Raw genomic sequence first — 24,023 nt, 5'->3', positions numbered from 1 at the left:
ACAGGCTCCAGGCTCTGAGCCATCAGCCCAGAGCCCGACGCGGGGCTCGAACTCACGGACCGTGAGATCACGACCTGAGATGAAGTCGGACGCTTAACTGATTGAGCCACCCAGGCGCCCCGAGAGCTGTGATTTTTAAGGGATATGTCATTTTCTGATGTGTTCAAGTCAAAGAGGAAATGCTTTTTTACTTCCATCTTGCTCCTGAAACACATATATCATGTTTCCTTGCCTTAGCATAAAGTAGGAACAAAAGATAACTCCGTTCACGTTGCGCCGTGGTTCTACAATCTGGTGGCATTGTTAGGAATTCTCATTCGGACTGGCTCTATGGATATCCAAGGGTAAGAGACCAAACGAGTTTCCAGTGAACACGGGTCACTATGCGGCAACTAACTGATTGTACATGTTGTGTATAGTGATTGTTTTCTCCCTACTTCTCCCTTTCTTTGTGAGGCAATTTATAACAATAACATTCCAAATAATCCTAGAGTAATAACAGGTTTTAGTTATGCTCTGGTACATCATGGTGCTCTTAAAGATTACCACCATTGTATATCAGATGCCTCCTAATATTAAGAATAAGAACAGCCATTATGGAATTTATTCCATATTACGAGTCTTATATTTATTTATAGGTCCTTTAGGAAGAATAACAGTTTGTTCCTTTAGGAAACTCTGATTTGATTCAATTTGAGCTCATAAATATATTACCCAGTCCTTGGTCTCTTCTCTCACATTCAATATGAAACATGAAAATACCTTCAGGGAGGAGGGACAGAGTTCAAACACTTGACAATTTCCTGCTGCACCCTAATGGTTTGGATGAAAGTGTAACCTCTTGAAGGCGAGCCTCAAGTTTTAGTGCTAAGTTGTTCTGTTTTCTTCTTCTCCTTCTTTCTCCTTCTTTCCCCTTCTTTCCCCTTCTCCTTCTCCTTCTTCTTCTTCTCTCATCCTATCTTCTCTGATACCCTGAAGGGCTGTGCTAGAGATCTGGTCACCTCCATCCAGTACCTCTCCCGGGCAGGGCACTGGCCAGCTCTTAGGAGTTTTAGCTCCCTATCATGTCACACCCACGGGACATGGGCACTTGGCTCATCCTAAGCCTCTCTCACGGAAGAAGGAAGCAGAGCGGAGCTGAGAGGAATCACCAGAGGATCCAGATGGAAGGTTGGAAGGGAGAAAAAGGTAAGGACAGCCCCCCAAAGGAGAAAATATATTTTCAGACAACTGTGTGAAATCACGGAGAACCAAAAATATCAGTGGATTGGGAGAGGAAAGAAAGAAATGAGAAAAAAAAAGAGCAGCCATATTTAAAAATGTCTTCCCCCTCTCTCCGCCCATTTCTATTCCCAAATCTTCTAAAGAAAGGATGAAAGTGTTTCTGTTGCAGACACACCAGGGGTTCTGGGTTGTCTTTGCTCCTGCAGAGCACGAATGCTGAAATTCATTCATCAAGGAAGATGTTTTGTTTTGTTTTTTTTCCCATCTTAAAAAAAAGTCTTCAATTAAACATTCTGCCAGCTCTTCTCCTTGACAGTAGAAATGGGTAAGGACACTTAGATGCTACTTAGGATAAAAGAGCTACACTATTTTTCCCATTAATTAAATGTAAAGTATTTAATTTATTGCTAAAATAATTAATATATGAATGAGGCCCTTCCTCCTGTAGCTTAAAATTATTTTTTCACAGCCCCTCAAGTCCTACTGGTGAAGAGATATTTCAGAGAAGGCAACTGAAGACGAACTATTAATTAATCATTCCAAATAAAATGAACAACTGAATGAAGACCGTTTCGTGGTGAAGGGTTTCGCACGGCTCGAAAAGAAAATAATTTACTCAAGATGTTAAGGCAGCGCAACAAATAATACGAAGGTGACAGCGTACTTTAAACAGCTCATCCAATGCAATATTTCTTAATTAGGATGGAATTTGCTTGGGATACGTGTGCCTTGAAAATGGACCAGAAAACGCCTCTGTGCATTTTACATCTTGACAGTAATCACTTGCAATATTCTGCAAAGGGATCCCCGGGAGAGCACCAGAGATGTTTGGTGGTGAGTAGTAACAGATAATCAGTCTTGGGGAAGACAGTAAAAATCAGTGATCTGTGGTGTCTTACATGCTCGAGTCAATTAAATATGATTAATGACTACCTGTGAGAGCACACAGGAGCCTGGCTCCCCCCCTGCCCCCAGGGAAAGGAAAGGACAGTGGACCTCCACTTCATCTTCCTCCTTTATATTCATAGAGGGGCTCCTGCCTGGAGCACCAGATTAGCTCCAGAGAACGCTTGAGGAAAGAACACATTTCCAGAGCAGCAGAAGGGGAGAGTCGAAAGTCCCCCAGGAGTAGGCTCTCTTTTGCCGGCCTTTTTTCCCTTTCTGGGCAATCCGGTGACCAGGAAGGACGTTGCAGGGCAGGGAATGGTTTCCTGTGGCTCCTGTACCAGAAGCCTGGAAAATAGGACACGCCCCAGTGCATCACGGGGGCAGTTGGGTCAGTTTCGTCAAACTCACTTTCTGCGCCCCAAGGCTTTGCCCAGCTGCCGAACAGGACAGCCTGGCTTCTGCCAGTGGGGAATCTCAGTACGGACCAGAAAGAGCAAGACAGGTTGACCTGGGGAAATTCTACACGGAAAGACAGAGATCAACATACCCAACGAATCAACTGTAGGTCGCAGGTGTGAGAGAAAATGAACACACACTGACCTGTGCCGGTGGAGGCTGTTGCACAAATCCCTGTGGTGAGGGAGGGGCCTGGAGGACCTGCTGGGAGATGGAAGGTCCAGAGCCCGAGAACCCCCCAGCAGGGAGCTGCTGGCCTGTGGAGGCAATGACGTAGCTTGGCTGTTGGGCTGGCTGTGGCATGAGGGACGCTGGGTAGACAGGACCAGATGGGGGCTCAGGAGTCTCTCCTGAGGATTGCCGGCTCAGGTTCATCTGGGTGAACTGCGTCGCCACATCGTCTCTCTGCGCGGAAGCAAAACAGGAAATTAGCAAGATCAGCTTAGTAAGGGGAGAGGCACACAGAGGCAGACACGGGCCACATGCTTGTCCCCGCGGGAGAGAGGCAGGGAGTACAAATTGGAAACGCTACCAGAAAGGAATTCTCTGTCCAGAACAACAAGAGGACATAGCAAGGGGGAACAGATTGTAATCATCTGGTGGATGGGAGATGGTCAACAATTTGACCAAATCTCCCCGCTTTCAATGGAAACAAATCATTATCTTTTCACTGAGGGCTCAGGCTCCTCAGGGTAGTGTTGAGACAAGAAGGGCTTGTCCTGAGGGGTCAGCTGGTCTCCCTGGGAGTCATCACAGCCTCTGCCTTCTGGAGAGAGGCAGAAGGACCTTGTAGTCCCCATCACACATGGCTACTGCAGAGATGCAGCCAGCCAGCACGGGTGGGATTTCCTTTGCATACTGGGGAGTATTGTTCACCTGCCTCGCTTGAAATTTAGGGGACATGCTCATTTCCTCTTGTCCAAAAGGACCTAGTCCACTGATGGGAAAGGAAGGGAGAATGGGGGAGTGGGGAGCTAGGGGAACCCCCACATCAGGAGCACAGGGTGACGCTGGTGACCACGTCAACTGACTTTAAGTTGTGCCCCAAACCCTCGCGCCAAGTTCATGGGTCTCTCTGTTGCTGACTTCCAACTCTAAGGGCATTTCATTCCTGCTCAGCTGGTAGGTAAAGTCTCGGCAGGGTACCCGATCGCGGAAGCAGCAACCACGGGACCGATGACAGAAGGGAAACCGTTATTTTGGAGACGGGCTGCAGTGTTCTGGAATGAGACACTCACGTATGCCCCCCTCACGGTCAGCCCGGGGCACCCACCCAGCGTCAGCCAGCCCCGCACAGGACAGGAGTAAAACCAGCCAACATGCGCTCCCGGGGACAGGGTCACAAGCATGTCATACAGTACCATGGGGAACTGCTGCGTTGGAGACACAGGCAGGAGATGCTGGGGAGGAAAAGAGACCGCTGGGTATTGCACTGACTGAGAGGAAGCCTGTAGCCCCTGCACCGACTGGAGGAAAGAGAAAGCTGATCAGGTAACAGGGAAGCATGGGGGGCAGCAATCCCACAGGAAGGCTGCCTCACTGGAAGCCCACCACATCCCTATGGGTCCTCTTGGCTCGGCGCACCCCCGAGAGGGGAGCCAGCCACCAACGGAAGGTCAAAGCCATGCAGACCCCAGCCAGCCAGCCTCGCAGGAGCCATGTTTGCACAGAGTGATCACTCCTTTAAGAAGTTACTGCAATATGGCGGCGCCTGGGTGGCTCCTTCTCGGTGAATTAAGTGTCTGACTTTGGCTCAGGTCATGATCTGACGTTTCATGAGTTCGAGCCTGGCGTCGGGCTCTGTGCTGACAGCTCGGAGCCTGGAGCCCGCTTCGGATTCTGTGTCTCCCTCTCTCTCTGCTCCTCCCCAACTCGGTCTCTCTCTCTCTCTGTCTCTCTCTGTCTCTCTCTGTCTCTCTCCCCCCAAATATAAACGTTAAGAATATGAAAATAAAAGAAGTTACTGAAATATATTTCATGTTACTGTGGTTAGCTGACTCTAACGGGTCTCTCAACGAACATCCGGGCCACCCCCGAATGAACTGATTTCTGTTCTTGCCATTGATAAAGTGTTTAGTACGATCCCTTTGCGGCCCTGAGCCCGTGGCCTGTGTTGGGAATGAATGAGCCAGGCGACCCAAAGGCCTGGTTGAAGTTATGAGTTCAGCCTCCAAGACAGGCTCCTTGATGCAGAAAAAACAGCATCCAGACCTAAGAAAGAACTTGGCAGTGTGCTCGCTAAGCAGATCACTGGCTGGGGTGTTCACGTCTATCGAAACTGAAGGATCCAGATGAAATCTTGTCAACGGGCCTTCAAGGGCTCTAGGCTGGTTTTGTTTATGAGTGGGTGGAGGTGAGCCCAGTGGCAAATATCCCCTCTTCCCCTCCTCCCGAGGCACCGCTTGCTGCTCTGAGGACTGTGCACCTTTGTCCTGGAACACTCCCCCTCCCCGCCTTCCCGCCAGCTCCTACCTGAGTGACCAGCGGGCCCGCCAAGTGTGGCTGGGGTGGCTGCACCTGCTGCTGTGGCTGAGGAGAGGGCTGCTGCTGTGGCGGCTGCTGGGACTGCCCCATCATGGTGCCTCGCAGGGGCTGCTGGCTGCTGGGGGGGTTGTATATGGCAGGGGTTCCGTCGGGATTCACAAAGGGCTGGCCTGCAACAGAATCACCGCTTGGTTCAGATGAGCTCCTCAGACAGTCCTTTAGCAGGAAGAGCCGTGTGAGAAGAGACCCCAGACGGCACGTAAGGTAAAGGGGCAGGGCAGTGGACATCCAGGACACCAGAACCTTCACGGGCGTGAAGACTTCCCTGTCGACGACCTATCCGGTTAAGCTAGCTAACTGAGTTAAGCCCGGAGCAATTTGAGAAGCAACAAATAAATCCACTGCCTTCGGGGAGATTTGCTAACGCTAAGCACATCTGGGTGCAGACGCACACACTGAGAGGCACATGCTGAGAGACAAGGCTGCTTTCCGTTGACCCAGCTCCAGCTACACTGGGTCACACGTTATTTAGCCACACACGTGTTTCGCTTCCCCTCACCCTGCCGCCAACTCAGAACCGTGATCAGTGCTACTGATACGTACACACGAGGGCACACGCCAGCCACAGACTCACTTCTCTGAACAGAAGCAACACGGACAATGCAGGGGCTTAGGCTCGAAAGGTGACGCGTCACAAGAGCATCACAGCATCATCGCGTAACAGCGGAGCGAATGCACATGATTTTGCCCTTGGAAATAACGGCGTGGCGCACTATGATTATTACGACTGTTTGAGGAGGGTTTTATGGTTGACAAAATAGGGGTGCGGGACCCTCAGCCGGACTCTGGCAGGAAGGAAAGTGTCATCTCCCCAGGTCGCAGAAGAGGCAACGGGGGCCCACCGGAAAGGTTATGGGGAAGGAGGACGGAAGAGGGGAGGCGGGGAAAAAGCAGCAGACAGAAGAGGAGGAAAAGGAAGGTGGAGGAGAGAACAAATCAGGTGCCAGTGTGGCAGGCACAGGGACAGGCTCACACACATGAGCTCAGCAACTCCAGTGAGCTCACGTGATCTCATTCCACTTTAGACACAAAAAAACTAGGGCTCAGATGGACCGTGCAACTCATTCAGGAAGTGAGGGCCAGGAAACGGCCCCGGTCAGAATGACTCCAAATCTTCCCATTGCACCAAATACCTTGAGTGGATTATCCCCGTTTATGTCACGTGTCCAGGCTACAGTGAGATACGATGAGAAACGTCCAATAGTGCCTGAAAAATCCTTAATGCGTGAGAAGGCAGGAGGGGTGGGGGCTGTGTTTCAAGGTGGGATCACGCTCAGGACTGGCAGATAAAGACCGAGAAGAATCAGAATATCGGGCTTCGCATTTGAGATGTCAGAAGCAGTTTCACAAGCACAGCGTCTCAAGCCTCCCCCCCTACATGGTTCTGGTAAGTGGGGTCCCCAAGAGCACTCTTGTCCAGTGCAGGCAGCTTGTGACAGCTGAGAAAGGCAGCCTTTTTCATTAACAGTATATATGAAAAACAACCAAAGGTCATCAGTGGTGTGAGGAAAGTTAGCAACAAAGTAGAACAGGTCAGAGAGTGAACATACAGAAGCTGAATTCTAGTGAAAAAAAAAACAAAAAACAAAAAAACGAACCAAACAAACAAAACAAACCCAGTACACAGTATTCAACAAGAACAGACTGTTATAAAATGGGAGCTAATTAGCTAATGTAAGGTAAGTAAAAGAAACCAGGCCCCGAAGGGTAGCAACTATGGAAATACACAACTGCATTTCGAATACATTCAAGGTCAGACAACACTTAACGGTAATGGAAGCGTGAATGGTGGGACCTCTAATGGGGGCAGGAGGGAGCCCGCCAGGAGGCTAGACGTGTTCTGCGTCTCCTTCCTGGCAGTGTTCACACTGGTGTTCCTATACTCAAACACCTACCAAGGCCACACGCCTGGTGTGTGCATTTTATGAATTACGGTGAGAAAATATTCTGGAGTAGGGCTGGAAGGCAGAAGCTGGGGTCGTAGGTGGAGCCAAAGACTTGATTTCAGCCCGGCGGGGAACTGGAAGGGGAGATTAGTGTTCCCCATCACTAGCCCACAATTTCAGCCCAGATATACTGGTGTGTGTGTGTGTGTGTGTGTGTGAGAGAGAGAGAGAGAGAGAGAGAGAGAGAGAGAGAGAGACATGGCCTTTCCACGCTGCATATTCATGAACGTACCTGCCAGAAAAGTTCTGACAACAGTTTCATAACCATTCACCATGTGCTGTGACGGAAAAGCAAATGCTCCAGAATTAGAGTCACAGAACAATGACTCAATTTAGAGGTATTTAAAATATTAATGTTCTTCCTGGGTACCTGTTTTCCTATCACTGCCATTTAATTTTAGCTCCATTTCATTGTTTTAAGTCCTATTTTCTTTTTTTCGGAAATAACTTCCTTCTGGTCTTAAAATCCGCAACCCATTTTTCCTCCCCCAAAGCAGCAATTGGGGGAAGAATGGAAAAAAAAAAAGTTCAATTTCCAAAAATCTATCAGCCTATTTAGTGTTCGAATTCTTAGCCCCCCTCCCCTTTTTGGAATTGGAAAAAGATGAGAGGAAAATTTTAGAGACCTAGCGTTGAAAAAAATGTTCCCAATAACTTCATCAGAAGTCATTTCAAACTCAGTCTCATTCTGGGGCGCCTGGGTGGCTCAGTCTGTTGAGCGTCTGACTTTTTATTTCAGCTCAGGTCGTGATCCCAGGATCACGGGATCAAGCCCTGGGTCGGTCTCCATGCTTCCACGCTGAGCCCGATTCTCTCTCTCTTTCCCTCTCTCTACCCCTACCCTCCCTCTCTAAAAAAGAGAAAAAACAAATAAGTCTCATTCTACGCACACACACACACACACACACACACGCACACACACGCACAGATGGAAAGTAAAAAGAAAACAATCTTTACTATATTTTCTACAACTTCCAATTTACCCCAGTGAGAAGTAAGGTAGCATGAAAAACGGACCATAATGAGGGTGAAAAACAGAACTGCAAATTATTCAGATGTCCTTTTTGATACATTTTAGATCCTCTGTGTGAAATAGTATTAATGTGCTACGAACCGGACAAAAGAAATGCCTCCAAATAATTGCATATGAAGAGTACTAAGAGCTCCCTGGGGTAGAGAGAGGTAGCAGGTTCTTCTAGAAGAGAAGACAGCGTAAAAGGCAGCTATTAGGCTCACTAAGGAGGGGTGGAAAGAAGTGAGGAAAGGAAACCGGCAAGATGTATGCCAGGAAGAGAACAAAAACAATTTCCCGAGAGAGCTAGGACAGGTGACTGTTGGTTTTCAAGTCAGGCAACAGTCGCCTCCCTAGATGCTGCCGTTCCTGCCAATCCAGATGCAATTACAGCTGAATACAGGCAATTAGTTTGAATGACAGCTGCTGAGGACCAAAGGGGCCAGAAAGACTAGTTGGCCCTAGGACTAGCCAGCTTAGAGGAGATTTTCATGTCAGAAACTGCTGAAGCATACCCGGCAGGCCCTGGCAGGTGCACTGGCACAGGTAAAGGGTGCAGGGGGCAGAGGTAAGCCGGGGTGCCGGGAGCTGGGCCAGGGCCGAGCGCTCACTGCCCTCAACTACAAGTGTTCTTGGTTCTTGGTTCTTGGTTTCGAGCCCCCCCGCCCAGCTGTGTGCCCCTTAGGTGGAAAAGTTCTCCACTCCCCACCTCATCATGAATAATGTGCAGGAGATGCTATCTTATTCGTATAAAATTATTGAGCACCTGCACGAGAACGCGGACCAGGTTATCCGTTCCAGGGATGCCAGACAAAAACAAACACAAAAACTTGAGTCTCAGCCCTCCCCACAAAGAGCTTATAAATACGCTCGTAATGAGGAAAGGAACCCAAGGGCAATTCACACTCGAAGCCAAGTAATCAAACGCTCTTAGTTTCTAACACCAGCACATTTCTGCCACGTACTTGGCAGGAGGGTTTTTATTCAAAGAGATGGAGAGGGCATAAAAAAAAAAAAGAGTTTCCTTTCCTAGTCCTTAGAAGGTGGTGGATCCAATTACAGAGATGCCGCTGGTTATGGACGGGTGAGGGTTAATTCAGATGTTGCAAAGATACGTTTACAGACAGCACACGAGAACGTCTCGGGGGTGCGTTTCAGAAGGAGGTGGAAGCAATTCGGATAAACAGGTGCCAGAAGTCCTGTGAGAAACACGAAGTATGGTGTTATGGGAGCCCATCGGGGCACTGGAAAGCCATGAGCCCTAAAAGGCTGCTCACAGCAAAGTCCCAGCCAATGGCAGGCCCGCACCTCACACGCGCGTGCATTTGCACAAGATGAAAGCAAAGCAAAATGGCAAAACACCATCCGAGGGCATTAACGCGTGCTTGGGGGATGTTAATGCCCGTTGGCATCTCCGGGTAGCTCTGAACTGAAAGAAAGCGGCCGGACAAAGATGAACTTTCTGCTCAACCTCTCTGAAAGGAGATGGGACCCAAGGCAGCAGGAGGATCAAACTCAGGAGTCCAACTCAGGCTTGCCTCGTGAGCGTGAGTATATTCTACGGGGATAACTCTGAAAAAAGCGCATCATCCAGTTGCCTGCAAAGCAACGAAAGGAGAGGCCAGAGGTCCTGACTTAACAACAGACCAGCGGAGAGCTGAGTCTGAGGCCGGACAAAATAAAAAGCTGGGACTGCACTCAAGGAACTGCAAGAATAATGTGGGTGGGCTTTGCTATTGGGCTGCCAAATACGCGGTACTTGGGATGAGCCCGGTCAGCGGTGCTGACACGGGAAGATTCGTGCTGTTTCGTTTGTTAGGAGTGACTGGCAGGCACCTTAGTGTCTTGCCCCTATTGCTCGTCTTATGCCTGCCGAAGACAGATGACTTTAAACAGGTCAACAAAAAGCGGAGTCAGACCTATCGGCACAGAGAGCGAAACCGGTGGTGGCCAGAGAGAGGGGGGAAGAGGAGATGGGCAAAACGGGTGAGGGGACGTGGGAGGTACAGGCTCCCGGCCTTGGAATGAAAGAATCGTGGGGAAGAAAGGCACCGCCTAGAGAATGCGGTCAACGATGCTGTAATGGTGCCGGATGGGGACGCACGGTGGCCAACGCTTGTGGCAGCTGAATCACATCACCGCGTCAACTAATGTAGCGTTACGTGTCAACTAGCCTCAAACTTCCAAAAAAATTAAAGACGTACTTTGGGGCACCAGGGTGGCTCAGTCGGTTAAGCGTCCAACTCTTGATGTCGGCTCAGGTCGGGATCTCATGGTTCTTGGTTTCGAGCCCCGCCCCCCGTCCAGCGGTGTGCTGACAGCGTGGGGTTCTCTCTCCCTCGCTCACTGCCCCAATAAATACATTTTAAAAAAATCCACAAAATCCAGCTGTTTTGTTTTATCCAAGAGCCACATTCTCAAACAGATAAAAAAAAAAAAGACCTGTCCTACTATCCACACATCAGTGCATCATGGGTATATCATGGGGCGTTATTTCGACACTATGCAATTATTGAGCATCTGTGCGTAAGCACACTGCCTAACGCTACTTTGTTATCTACTCTAGTGATGTAAAAGAAAAAAAGTGGCCAAGGATGGCCCCTTCCCGTAAGGAACTTATAAATGTACTGGTGACGAGGCAATGAATCCAAAGACTATCCACACAAGAAGCAAAGTAGTCACATGCTGTTGGTTGCTAGTACCAAAGAATTTCTACTACGTATTCGGCAGAAGGGTATTTAGGGAAGGGCGAGAGGCGTGGACTTTAGGGGTCCACAGCAATGACACGGAAAGAGGAGTTCCAGCCCCCAGGAGGCAAATTTCCGGTTTCAGTTGTAGGTCACGTGAGACTGAATAGACAGGTGGGGAGATAAGACAGACAGACGTGCACCCATATACACACCGCACATAAAGATACACCTTACATCCCATCACTCAACCATGGTATATGAGATATTAACACATTTTCTTCCTGGTCTTGGGGATATTTTAATGTCTAGTACCTGTCGGGTCAGGGACGTGTTTATGGAGAAACTGTTTAACGGTGTTATTAGATCCTTTTCCTCACTTAAGATTCTTTTTCAAAGGAGATATTTTGGCAACAGCTCTAAATGACTGGATCCAAGGAATCAGAATTGGAAGCTGGCCCCAGAAAGCACTTTCTTTCTTTTTCTAGAAGCAAGATTATACAGGATAATATACACAAAACACAGCTCGACCATTATATCATCGCAAGTAATATTTCTTCATTACGCCCTAAAAAATAATTCTGTTGAGCTTTTTTGCTTAAAACAAACAAGGCACAGCCATTCTGCTTAAAACAAATGACTCAAAACTAATGCTTCTGTGTGTTCTTGAATGCAAGTCCTCCGTCTCAATTAAAAGTGAAGGGATTTAAGCCAACAGAGTCAGACCATACTTCGATCAGTGCCCAGAGAAATGAATATAATCCTGGTTTTCTTTTAATTTGCTTTTAGTGCTTACAATGATCCAAATAAAATAAAAGCAATCTAATATTCTCCTTAGAAGTATCTATTCCGAAAGCTTTCAAATGGTTTTCAATAAAATGATTATGCCTTCTTTTCCCTCAAGCTTATGGCATTTTCAAAACGTCTCAAACACCGTGCCTTGAGAATGTGCCATATGTTTTCACGAAAACGTGGCAATTATTCAAGTAACTATTTTACTGCCATTCTCATGTTTCTCTGCATTTCCTAATTACCAGGAGTGCTATCTATGTGAGAAGATTGAGTCAGATCCCTTTTACGAGGTTCTCGTTCACTTTTGCATTTTCAAGTGTCGTGAATCAAGGACACACACTGGAATCATCTAAACCAAACCTCAGACATACTTTGAGACGATTCAATGTTTTTCCAGTTACCTATAAAGGCTTCTAAAGAAGTGACCAGCCAATGTGAAGCCTTCTAACCCAGGGTTTCCAACCACAGCACTACTGACATTTTGGGCTGGATCATTCTCTGCTAGATGGGGCCGCTCTATGCCCTGGAGGATGCTTAGCGGCCCCTCTGGCCTCTACCTTCTTAGACGCCAGTAGCAGCCCCCTCCTCCGTTGGCCAAGATCATCAGAATGTCTGTGGATATTGCCAAATGGCCTTGGAGGCATGGCCATAATTGCCCCTGTTTGAGAAGCTTCCCACATGAGGGCAGATGCTTATTAGCCTATTTCCTCAATGATCTGGGTCCTTTGGAATCAGTGTGGAAATTAAGTGGTCAGGTAAGACCACTTCGAAAAGAAAGAACCACTCATCATTGGAAGAAGGGTACTCACAAAGTTAACAATTTTCCGAACCTCAACAAAACCAGTCTAGTCCTAAAAATCCCTAAAATATGCAAGAATTTTCTCCCTATGTCCTATTTGCTATTCCTTATTCCTCAGCAGGAAATGGGTGAAGTTCTAAGGCCAGAAAGCAACGTCTATAGGTAAGAATCTGCTACGTGTCCCAACCGATGTCTCAAGTTCGTGAAATATCTTGGATGCAAGAACACTTATGACAAAAAAACAGACTGGCCCGGGATTTAGTCCACAAAACACAGCATTTTAATTAGTATTTCCCAGCTCATCAACTTCACGGTTTCTGATCTTAGCTCCTAGGAATACATGAAACACACCACAGTCAAGGCAAGAGGACAGAGAGACAAGTGGATATTTCTGGGAAGAATCCAGATTGATAACTACACAAAAATATTGGTATCGGTACAGAGACAGAGGTGACAGCTATAGATCCGTTCTTCCTAAATCAAGAAACTTGCTGACGAATTTATAAGCTCAAACACATGCACAGAACTCTGACCTTGAGCCCCTGCCGTCGCAGAGGGAAGGAACTCACCTGTATGCGGGTTGAGCAGGATGCTTCCGGGTGGGATGCCTGTCGCAGCCTCAAGTGGAAGGAGGATGTAGCTGGTGCTAGGGGCGGCCTGGCCCCCTCCTCCGTTCTCGGGATAGGGCACACAGCCAGGAGAGCCGGTGGACACGCTTGGGGCCAGGGGCGCGCTCTGCAGAGGTGCGTGGGTGCGGGGCAGCGACCCGGAGGAGCCTGTGCTGCTGTTAGACTCAGAGCCTGCCACAGAGAAATGGATCAGGAAATCATCCAACACGGAGGGCTCAGGCTCCAAAGGCTTAGTTTACATAATCCATCCTTAAAGAATGTGAGGTGCCTGCCGCGGGACCAGAGCGCCGACAAATATGTCCCTCCAACATTTGGGGCTCACATTTTATTGAGATGTTTGCTACGTATTTTTCAGATACGTCCGCTTCTTGGGAATGGGCACTCCCTTTCAGCCGCCCACATGCCCCTAGGGTGGTACATTGGCAAATGGTACCCTAAAGCTGGGGACTCAGCGCCTGGAGACACCCATCACCCTGCGTAATTAGAGCCAGAAGCCCGTCCTACTGGAGTTAGGAGAAGAAAACGCCAGGTGGATATGAAAGAGACGGCAGTCTGAGAAGGAGTCAGTCCTAGAATGTGCTGATCCCGGGCCTGTCTCTAAGGTACTTGTTCTCCAACATGCCCCAAAAGCTGCATTTTGAAAGGGCGTGGCTAGGAATAATCTCTTCCCCTCAGATGTGAGTAGAGGAGACTAGATCATGCCAATGGAGGGTGCTTAAGATGCACATTTCACATGTTCACAGAAATCCTATTAATAGGAGGTCTGTGGACTCTGTAATTTGCAAACATGTAGGTAACCGGATGCCAAGGTGGCATCGAACCCAACGACCTCCCTCTCCCTGCACCGTGGACAAAGAGACACCTGCTATACCCCACATCCGTTAGGCACTACCTGCCCTTCACCATGACCAGAGCCAAGCCGTTCCGGCCAGCCCTTGACCATGGCTGTTCTGGGCACGGAATGTTAACCGGAGCATCGGAGAGAAAAGGCACCAAGCAACATTTCTGGATCAGTGAATTCTAACAGATGATTTGGATGGGACCATAGGTGGCAAGAACGGAGTACGAGAAGATTTTGAAATTATGAGCCCACGGCTCTCAGCTTATGTCGTTCATATGCACTCTTCTGTGTCATTGAAGGGGACATACTAAGGAAGCGCTACCATTGTTTTCAAGGCGCTAAAATGTGCCCGTGAGTTCAACTGGAGACCTTTAAAAACAAGTGGCAGGGATACGGCATGTCATTGCAGAGAAGAGGGGCCATCGGAGAGAGCTTGGAGAAGGAGGACAGAGTTGTGGAGAAGGACGGTGATGTTTACGGAGCACTTAGTACGCGCAAACACCTGGAAACACCAGTGTGCAATACCGTGCCCCTCCGTCAGCTGGAGAAGAGCAACACCTTCATCAGGAACAATGAGAAGTCGATGCAAAGATGATGTGAAGAATCGGATTCCACAGGGTAGAAGGATAGGAAGGAAAGCAACTTAGCTTAAACTCTCAACACCTGCAAAGATGGAGACCGCGATCCCTCCTTAGGGGGGTGGTTCAGCAGCCACGACGCAGCCAGGGTTCGTAACTGGCCTTGCTGCTGCCTTGCATCCAGCTTTTAAGAGCCCGTAACCATCTACGTTCTTTCTACGCGTAGAACAATCTAGAACAACCTACGTTCTACGCGTAGCCAGCATTCCCGAAGTTCTTGATCCGGAATGCATGCCAGCCATGGTGATAAAGGGCACAGGATGAGAAGTGTTCAAAGGCTGGTTAAAAAAATGAAATTGATATTTGAGAACTTCACGACTTTGCGTGCTGAGGGCTGAAGTGTGTCCAGTCTCCTTCGCTCAGGGACTGACATGATAACCGTGCAAATATTTAACCAGTATATCTGTGTGACAAGCACTGTGCTAATCGCTCTGTGTGAATTATCCAATCTCATTTCACAGCGACCTCATTTTGAAAATGAGAATCAATCCTCAGAGATGTTAAGTCAATTTCCCAAGCATGCTTCTTGCGTGGCAGACTCTGGGTTCAAACCCAGCCAATGCAGTCCCATGGACCACGCCCCATGCCCGGGGTCACTTGAGCGACATACAGGTGGGGCCAGGGCCCCAACCAGGCCTGTGTCAAGTACTAGGAGACACTGCACAGAAAGCTAATGGCTGCCCCCAGTGAGATGCTCAGAAGTTGAAGCTGGACCCCAAAGGGCAGCTGGCAGAAGGTATGGTGACAAAGCATCAGGGAGATGAATGGAGGACTCTGGTGAAGGCTCAAGAGACAGACAGGAGGGGCACCTGGGTGACTCAGTTGGTGACGCATCCAACTCTTGGTTTCAGCTCTGGTCATGATCTCACAGCTCATGGGTTTGAGCCCCAAGTCAGCTCATTGGGATATTCTCTCTCTCTCTCTCTCTCTCTCTCTCTCTCTCTCTCTCTGTGTGCCCCTCCCCCACTTGTGTTCTCTCTCCCTCTCTCTCAAAATAAATAAATAAACTTTAAAAAGATAGAGAGAAAGGGAAAGAGCAAAGTGGCGGTGGGGTGGGGGGTCGGGATCGTATGATAGATGAGGAGGCAAAGCAAAATGGAAAACTGACCGGGCAGAAGGGAAGAATGAACAGACTCCCTTCGCTTAAGGGAGCACTTGCTCCCCAGGAAGCATCCTGAGTTTTAGGTCTAGTCATGCCACAGACTAGCTGTGTTTTCTTCGTGAACTGACCACTTCTTTAGACCTCAGTATCCTCTTCTGTAAAATATAAGCCACCGGACGAAATGGTGAGTGGCTGTGACGACGATGGCCTTGAAGTTCCCCTTAGCTTGACCAAACTTTAGACTGGTTTCTTCCGAAGGACAGTCCCCCTAGCTCTCATTTATTCGAGGGGGTCTGCCCCTTTCAGGTGTAACTCTTCCGCAAGCCTCTTACCAGTTTTACAAGCCAGGCACGTCTTTGAGGAGGATTTGGGGGCCATCCCTTTGAAATGTAATAATCAAGACAAGTGGTGCCCCTGTCTGCCAGTTTCTGTGGGAGGGCAGAAAGAAGACTGACTTTGATAAGCACCAATTAGCAAAGATGGCTTAGTCAAATTCACCAACCACCTGGTTTGGTCTACTGTTCCCTGGTGCTTATCTAGCGCCTTCCTCCAGCACTTAAACCCCCCTGCAGGGGTGCCTGGGTGGCTCAGTTGGTTAGGCATCCAACTCTTGATCTCAGTTCAGGTCTTGAACTCAAGAGTCGTGAGTTCAAGCCCCATGTTGGGCTCAGTGCTGGGCATGAAGCCTACTTGAAAAAAAAAACAATGGGGGTGCCTGGGTGGCTCAGTCGGTTAAGCATCCTCCTCAATTTTGGCTCAGGTCATGATCTCATGGTCCGTGGGATCGAGCCCCACATCGGGCTCTGCAATAACAGCTCGAAGCCTGCTGGAGATTCTCTCCCTCTCTCTCTGCCCCTCCACCACGCATGCTCTCTCTCAAAATAAATAAATAATCTTAAAAAAAAAAAAACTTCCCCTGCAATTCATTGGTGCATGGTTAATTTCAGTCTTTCTCCCCTGGCACAATAGTCTTGACCCCAATAGCAACAGTTATGAATAGAACATTCCTTGCCTGTTTATCTCGTCTGATGCAATTTCTCCTTTATATGGAGCCTGAGCCATAAGTCTTTTTCTCTGAATCAACAGCTCAAGAAAATCTTTCCAGATTCAGGGGTCAGAATTCAGTAGAGTGACCCAAAGCTGCTGAGATGACAAGGAGAAAGAGAACATCCTGGATGCATTAGGGTCGTAATGAAAATAAACATATGGAAGAGGAAGTGATAGAAAGAGGAGGTGTCTTACATCGGCTCTAAAAACGCTCCAGAACCTTTGCCTCCAGAAAACCAAATGGCACGCCACGTAAAATTACTAACACAAAATACGAGGGTCTCTTAGGTCTCCAGAGCAGGTGTTCCCAAAGCCTGGTTTGAAAACTGGCAATCTGTGCTTTCACAAATCTGGGGCAGCTGAAGCCGAGACCCCCTTCTCCGGAAATGGAGAGAGGAAGACAGTAAGACGGCGTCGATCGCGTGGCCAGGGTGGAAAGAAAGAGACATCATCACTTCCCAGCCGCATCGCCACGACCAAGAAGCAGCTGAGGTTAGGATAGGAGCATCTTTCCAGTCCCCTCCACCAGGAGGAGGTGATGACAGGATGACATCCTCTACCTCCCAAGCTGGGCGCCGGGCCTCCGGCAGGCGACCACCTCTGAGCTCAGTGGCGGGGATGCCTTAGGGGAAAGACAGCCCAGGCCTTAGCAGAGCAGGTGGCTTTCTGTGCGTTCAGACTTCAGCAATAAGCTCCTTCCAAAATGTAGGGAAACAGGTTCCCACATGGAGAAGGTCTCATTATTATCTATTTAAAGCTCGAACCTATGTAATTAGAGCCGGAGAAGAGTAACTTAAATGTCATAACTCCAGGCTTGGTTTCTGAAAGGTCAAAAAAAAGTTTGCAATTCCACTGTGAGTAATGAGGCAAAAAAATGGAAAACTTGCGCTGTTCTGAGGATCCGTGACAGCAAAACTGACAGCTTTGCTTCACAAAACCATCTTGGGAAATTGTAAGTTTGTTTTGACATTCTATCTTGATCGCCTTTAATTTTTTTTTCTTTTTTGCCTTCCGTTGCTGCACCTTGACAAGCTTTCAAAAGGAGACACTTAGATTAAAAGGAAAAAAAAAATGTCTGAAGCACTTACAATTTCTAATCATTCTTCAAAGAACATGGCATTTTAGCATTCTCGAAGTGTTTTAAATGTTTCCAAAGAGCTTTTCTCTGGAAGTGATTGGGGGGTTGGTGCATGGAGAATGACGATTAATTTAAAAATCTTAAGAGCCCTTTCGGTATGCTGGAATTTTTAAGTGCACCATTTAAGGTCCTTGGTTTCTGCATTTTAAGGAGATTTAAAACGATTTAACCTTTCTTAGTGTGCAAGGGCTCAAGTGCACCACAGTGGGTTTTCTTGACTTCAGTTGCTGCAATAGTGGGAGATGAGAGCAATTAATTAGAGTAAGAAAGCAAGAATTCACCAATTGGTGAGATGACAGAAGACAGAAGGCGGTGTGAGCCACCTGTATCTTTCCGAGGAGCAAGAGGTATGTACACAGATACGGTAGCGGCCGTCACCAAATGCTATTAATTTTCTGCCCGTATCGGAGAACACGAGATAATTTCTTAGGACATGTTCAACATCATCATTAGGGGAAACCATTAGCAGGAGCCTGGATTTCGCAGAGAGCGCCCCCTAGCGTGAGTGTGAAACGCCGTTAGGAAAGCGTTCACAATCAGGACAACCCACGCCTCACCTCCGGTTGGTGTTGGCCGTTCCCGCCCCGCTCCCTGCCCTGCAACCCCAGGTCTGTGATCGCACCCCCAGTATGTCCTGACGCCCGGGACGTGTCGCTGAACCGCAGCTCTCCACCCCCACCCTAGCTCCGAATCCTCGGAGGCAAAATCGAAGCCAAACCGAAACGCTACATACTAAAACCACACACGTCAGTTCGTGGAGAGCTGCTAAAAATGGTTGCCTGTCAGCTTCCTGGGATTCTAAGAGGTATTTTGATGGAGAACATTTGGAAATCAGGTGAAAACAATGGCGAGGGATCCTTGGGAGCCAGAGGAGCTGGGAATGACAGACCATGATGGGTAGTTTTTGGACCCCTCTGAACCCCGGGGGATTAATGCTTGCATCACTTTAAAGTTGTTTCCAGGTAATGGTTCTCATCATTGCCTGCCTCCCAAAGTCTGTCCATGCAACTTGAACCACCTACCTCCAAAGATCACTGTGCACTTGGAAGGAAAAAAAAAAAAAACAGGAAAAGAAAAAAAAAAAAAAGAACTCCAAGCCTCTCTGAGTCTCAGTCTCCTTATTTGCAAAGCAGGAATGGAGGCATTAAGTGGCAATAATAAAAATAAACATAGACTAGTGTTTGTGGAGGGCATACAACTTGCCAGGTATTATTCTAATTGCTATGCGTACGTGAGCTCTTTTAGCCTTTGCCATGAGCTTGCAATATAGGTACCACAATTATTCCCATGTCTTGGGTGGAGAAACGGAGACACAAATAGGTCAAATAACTTGCCCAACGATGACACTAACAACGTGCCAAAGCAGGGACCACAACTATCCATGTTTTAATCACCTTGCAATGTGAGGTTTCAAGAAACTAATCATAGCATTAAATTAAAAAAAAAATGGCTTCCTCGTGTTCATGTACAGGTGCCTTGGGAACCATTTTTATAGAAATAATTGAATTTAAACGCACGGTGGTTTGCTGGGGGGGGTGGTTACGGTAAAATTCTTTAACAGTTTACATATCACAGTGTGAAAGGTGAAATGACGTGGGGTCACTTATGTCAAGAGGTTTTAAAATGGACCCGGGGGGCCATTAAGGAGATGGGCGTCATACACCTTCTCACCGGTAGAACCATGAACTTTGGAGCTGGGCCCAACTGCAAACACGCCAGGGACACAGCCCAAACACCTGCAAACTGCTACAGTAAGAGAGAAACCGATTCTATTCAAGAGATCAGGGTTCTGCCTCCAACACCGATCAAAGATTCTTTGCAAACCACGTATACAACCTCTGAGAGATGTTCAGCGAGCGATCTGGCCTTGGCACACAGCGGGCAAGAGACAGTACTGGCATTTCAACGGCACCTTCTGACTTCCCGGCCATGCCAGCAATCACTACCCATTCATTCCAATTAATTAACTGGAAGCCAGAGGGAATGATGGCCGTATGGGTTGGGGAGAATCTGGGCAACAGCACAGGACACAAACCCATTCAGTACTAACTACCTGCTTTGGACAACTTCCCAGGGCTCCTGGTACTGGATGTGCTGTCGCCCCTGGTCAGCACCGTGATGCCCCCGAAACTTGCCGTCTTGGCCATGGCGGGCTTGAGATTGCGGTTGGAGCCATCAGAGTCCGTGCTGCTCCAGGGCCGGTGGTGGTCGGACCACTTGAGCTCATTCTCGGAGCTGCTCTGTCGACTCCCGGCTGCTCTCCCCGAGCCGTCTCTGTTGCCCCTGGAGCACAGCCATCAGAAAGATGCACAGGGACAGCGTTACCTTCCACGAGCCGCACGGGCACAGGGCGGGAACTTTCTTGGAAGAGCGGTCTACGCGAGACCCTTCTTGCAACCCTTTCCGTCAACCCCGTCGCCCCACAAACAGTGCCACAAATACCTCGTTGATGTGTAGACAGATCACGTGTCACACACAATGTGGGTGTTTACAAACAGAAAAGCCGAACCTAGAACTGTCACACCATCCCTCTGCCGGTGAAGGAGAAACAATTAGGGAAAAAAACCCAAACCACATGGCATAAAACATAGTTGTTAACTTCTCTTGGGGAGAGGAGAGGAGGATAAACCCTCCTGACTCAAGTCAACAATGAATCAACGTTTGGGACCGATTATGATCTTGAATGATTCTAAAAGCAACTCTCACTGAAGAGAAGTTTTGGGTGTCCCTTTAGCATGAAATACTTGGACCATGGGAAAACGCACCCAGAGCCGGGGAGGCCGTTCATTGTTTCCTACCTTTATGAAATGTCTATCTGAATTCATTAAGGCTTTGACAGCACAGAAATCACAGCAGTGATTCCATTAACTGAGGGTGTGAATTTTGCCCGGTGAGTTTAACCTTCGTGGGCAGAGGAAAGAGTCTTTCGCTCCTTTTCACGTGGAAAAACTTGAGACAATACCACCACCAGGGTAAACGCTATGCTGACACGAAACTTTCCAGGGGATCAGTGAAAATAACAAAAGCTCCATCGGTGAAAGAACCCATTGGTTCAAAATTCAAATTGAAAAAGAGTGAACGTATGGGAAGAGATCCAATACCCAGGAGTGAATGTTGACGACTCCACAAGATCTCTAAGACACAAAATCACCAGCGTTTCATAGAGAAAGTTGATGAAATTTGCATTTTCATTGGTTTCCAATCTGTTTAAAGGGTGCCTTAGTATTTTCATAGCTTTTCCTGCAGTTGGAAATAACACATGATTACAATACTCTAAGGTTCTCATGGACTATAAGTAAGTAAAGGGAACATAAATCACGGGCAATGGGTACAACCCCTAATTTCATTATCCCTGAGCAACGTGACCTGCCCAAGTCTTGGTCCCAGTCTCACAGATGTCATCCCTGGTTCTGTCGTCTCCTCTTCTAAACACAACAATAGACCATGGAGATGTTAGGAGCGCGTCTCATTGAAACACTCACCAGCCAAACTGTACAGAAGGTACACAGAAAACTTTAGGGGTTGTTTCAACTTTACTCACTAAACTTTTCCTTTGTTTTAGAAGAACTGAAGAAGGTAAATGGATCCAAGAGATAATAAAAATGAAAAGGCTTGTCTGTGATTGCAACTTCACATAAATGAGGGGAGGGCAGAAACCTCACACACAGAAAAGCACTCAGTGCCCTCCTGTCTTCTATCAATTTTACTTATATTCTCTCTGTTAGGACCTCAGGGATTGCTGGTTTCAGAAAGATGATCTCAAGAAAGACCAGACTGGGAGTAGAAGGTATCACACACACCCAAGGGCCAGGTGGCTTGAGTTCTTCAAACTCCTTTGAAATTCAAGAAAGCCAGAGGAGGGAGGGGGGAGGGGGGGGGAATAGCCTTTTCAAGGGTGTGGTGCTCCATTCCTGACTGTCTTCAAGTTCCCAAATCAACTTTATTCTTTTTGCGTTTAATTCTGATTAATTTGACCCGACTTTGACAATGCTGGGCAAAATCATTATTTCGTAACGGTCAGCGCACCAGGGCCGTGACAATAATCTCACACGGAGCTGGTTTAGAATATTTGGGGTAGGAAAAGATTTGGGGTGGCCCTTAGCCGCAGCATACAGGATGCATCCGAAGGAAGCTCTCCGTACGCAGGTGACGATCACTAACTCTGCTTCGGTGTCCCTCTCCCCACGCGTGGTGCACCTCCATTAGTGGAAATGCCGGGGTGGCTTAGCCTGTCCCTGCAGTGGAATGTCCACCGCTACTCCTGGGTGGAAACGAGCGTGCGGGAGTTTGGAGGCTTCACTCTGGCGATGGGTAACTCCTCGAGACTTGGGCCACACCCTTTGGCCAATAAGGCCACCCAAGATCGCCTTAACGTCATCTACCTCTACTCTCCACCAGCTCAAAGCGGCATCCCAAGTCAGCATCTGTCAAAATTCCCAAAGAGGGAATTTAAGTTGCTGCTTTAGAATTAGCGTGAATGAGATTCACAGTAATACAACTAACTCTAATTTATGATCTCTACTGATACACCGAAACAGTATTTTTACAGGTCTATCCATTGATTATTCACCTTAGCACTGGCAAGGCGAGGGCCAGAATTGAATTCCACATCTATTCGGTATAGAATCATAGGCGTCATAGAAAAAAACATATCCACAAGTGTTTTCCTGTCCCTCCTAAGCTCAGTCTTGGTCCCTTCCTACTGGAAACCAGGAAGACAATGGTAACGAGATGTCTGGTCATCAAGAGCGGTCGTCCCTCATGTACGTAACAAGAATCTGATCCCAGGGGGGTCGTAAAGCACGTACTCTAAGTACTGTTTTTGTGCTGATTAATACAACTAATGACATTTATTTTCCTTCATATCTGAACTGATATTGTTCAGTGATATGTTCAGTAATATCAGTGATATTTTTCTGACCAAGTTAAGTATGATGTATACTTGGAGTTGCTTTATTATCGTGTGGATGCCTCTGTGCTCAGTCATCATCCTGAGTCTCTGTGCTTGGTGACTTGGTGGCTGATGGCACTCCTATTTGCAATGGCTATGAGTACATGGTAGTTCAGGCTGGGGACCAGATTTGGGGCTATGTAAAACGAATTTGCCTATCGGGGGCAAGAACTCACATTTCATTTATATGGACCTGAAGAAACCAGATCATGGTGTAAGTACAGGAGGACTGGTAAATTCTCATTCTTCTCTGGGTTTTTAAAAAGAACAATGCAACGTTTTGTTGTTGTTGTTATTTTTAATCTACAAGTGTGAAAGTAAAGGGTCTAGCAATACCAGAGTAAGGCATTTGCCTATGTAGTTCAACCTGGAAAAGTGCAGGAAATTTTGAAAAAATCTTTTTTATTTCTGCCAAAGTATAAAGGGAACAAATCAGTCTAACTTTTCTAACGCTGAGGTGTGAAATTCACATTGACTGCAAAAAGATATTTTCTGAGCACACAACCCATTTACTGTTCTTGGTCTTTTTTTTTTCCCTTCTAAGTGGGCAAGAGGTTTCATTTGTTTGTGAACAAAGAAGTTTTCTCTTTCCTACAATAGAGATGAATCCTAATACTCGTAAAAGCAGTAACATATTAAATATATGTATGTGTATATATATGTATATATGTATGTGTATATATATATATATCATCTTGAGTGCATTGATAGAACTGTGTATCCTTTGCCCTAAAATGAATGCTAGAGATCTATTTAATAAGGTAGTGACAATATGGGTACGGTCCCTCTGCTTTCATGTAACTGCTAGCCTATATAGAACTTAAAATATATAATATTAGTATGTAATGAACACATATATACCAGTCCCCTTATCTCACACAGACCTTGATTTAAGTAACTCATTCTAATTGGAAGCAATCCTGTGCCTTCCTGTGCTGGAAAAAAGTATCGTTAGAAATGTTTAGGACTATAAAACATTCCGCTACTCAAATGGAGTTATCATTGGTTTGTTTTCCCATATCAGGTACATATATATCATTGCAAGCTATCGGAGAAATTTTAACTTGGTGTAATTCACCACAGTTGACTCGGGAATGTTAAATCAGCTGCTGCCAGAGTGACCTCTTGAGAGGGAAAAAGGAAAACAAACAAACAAAACAACTTCCACCCAAAACAGCAAATCAGAAGGAGAACCCTAAAGGATTATATACAAAGTAATATTTTCCTGGTCCCATATCCCACATTATCGAATATGGCTTCAGCACTAGCTTTGTAACAAGCTTTTACAAAGATATAACCGAACATGTTTATTTCATGAACAGATACTTT

The 24,023-nt window shown here is 47.2% G+C and overlaps 1 protein-coding gene across 1 annotated transcript in view; it reads right to left on the bottom strand.

The window, feature by feature from the left end:
• Window positions 1-24,023, bottom strand: part of ARPP21 (cAMP regulated phosphoprotein 21) — a 114,771-nt gene that overhangs the window by 54,535 nt on the left and 36,213 nt on the right. The window contains exons 13-17 of the mRNA XM_047875256.1: window positions 19,794-20,026; window positions 12,918-13,148; window positions 5,041-5,222; window positions 3,930-4,034; window positions 2,713-2,973 (exon numbers count right to left, since the gene is read on the bottom strand). Of these exons, the coding sequence (XP_047731212.1) occupies window positions 2,713-2,973; window positions 3,930-4,034; window positions 5,041-5,222; window positions 12,918-13,148; window positions 19,794-20,026 (1,012 nt within the window). The remainder of the gene's footprint in view (window positions 1-2,712; window positions 2,974-3,929; window positions 4,035-5,040; window positions 5,223-12,917; window positions 13,149-19,793; window positions 20,027-24,023) is intronic.

The sequence above is a fragment of the Prionailurus viverrinus genome, chromosome C2 (assembly GCF_022837055.1).
Source record: "Prionailurus viverrinus isolate Anna chromosome C2, UM_Priviv_1.0, whole genome shotgun sequence".
In the NCBI taxonomy this organism is placed as follows: Eukaryota; Metazoa; Chordata; class Mammalia; order Carnivora; family Felidae; genus Prionailurus; species Prionailurus viverrinus.
This window is presented reverse-complemented; position numbering and strand designations above follow the sequence as displayed.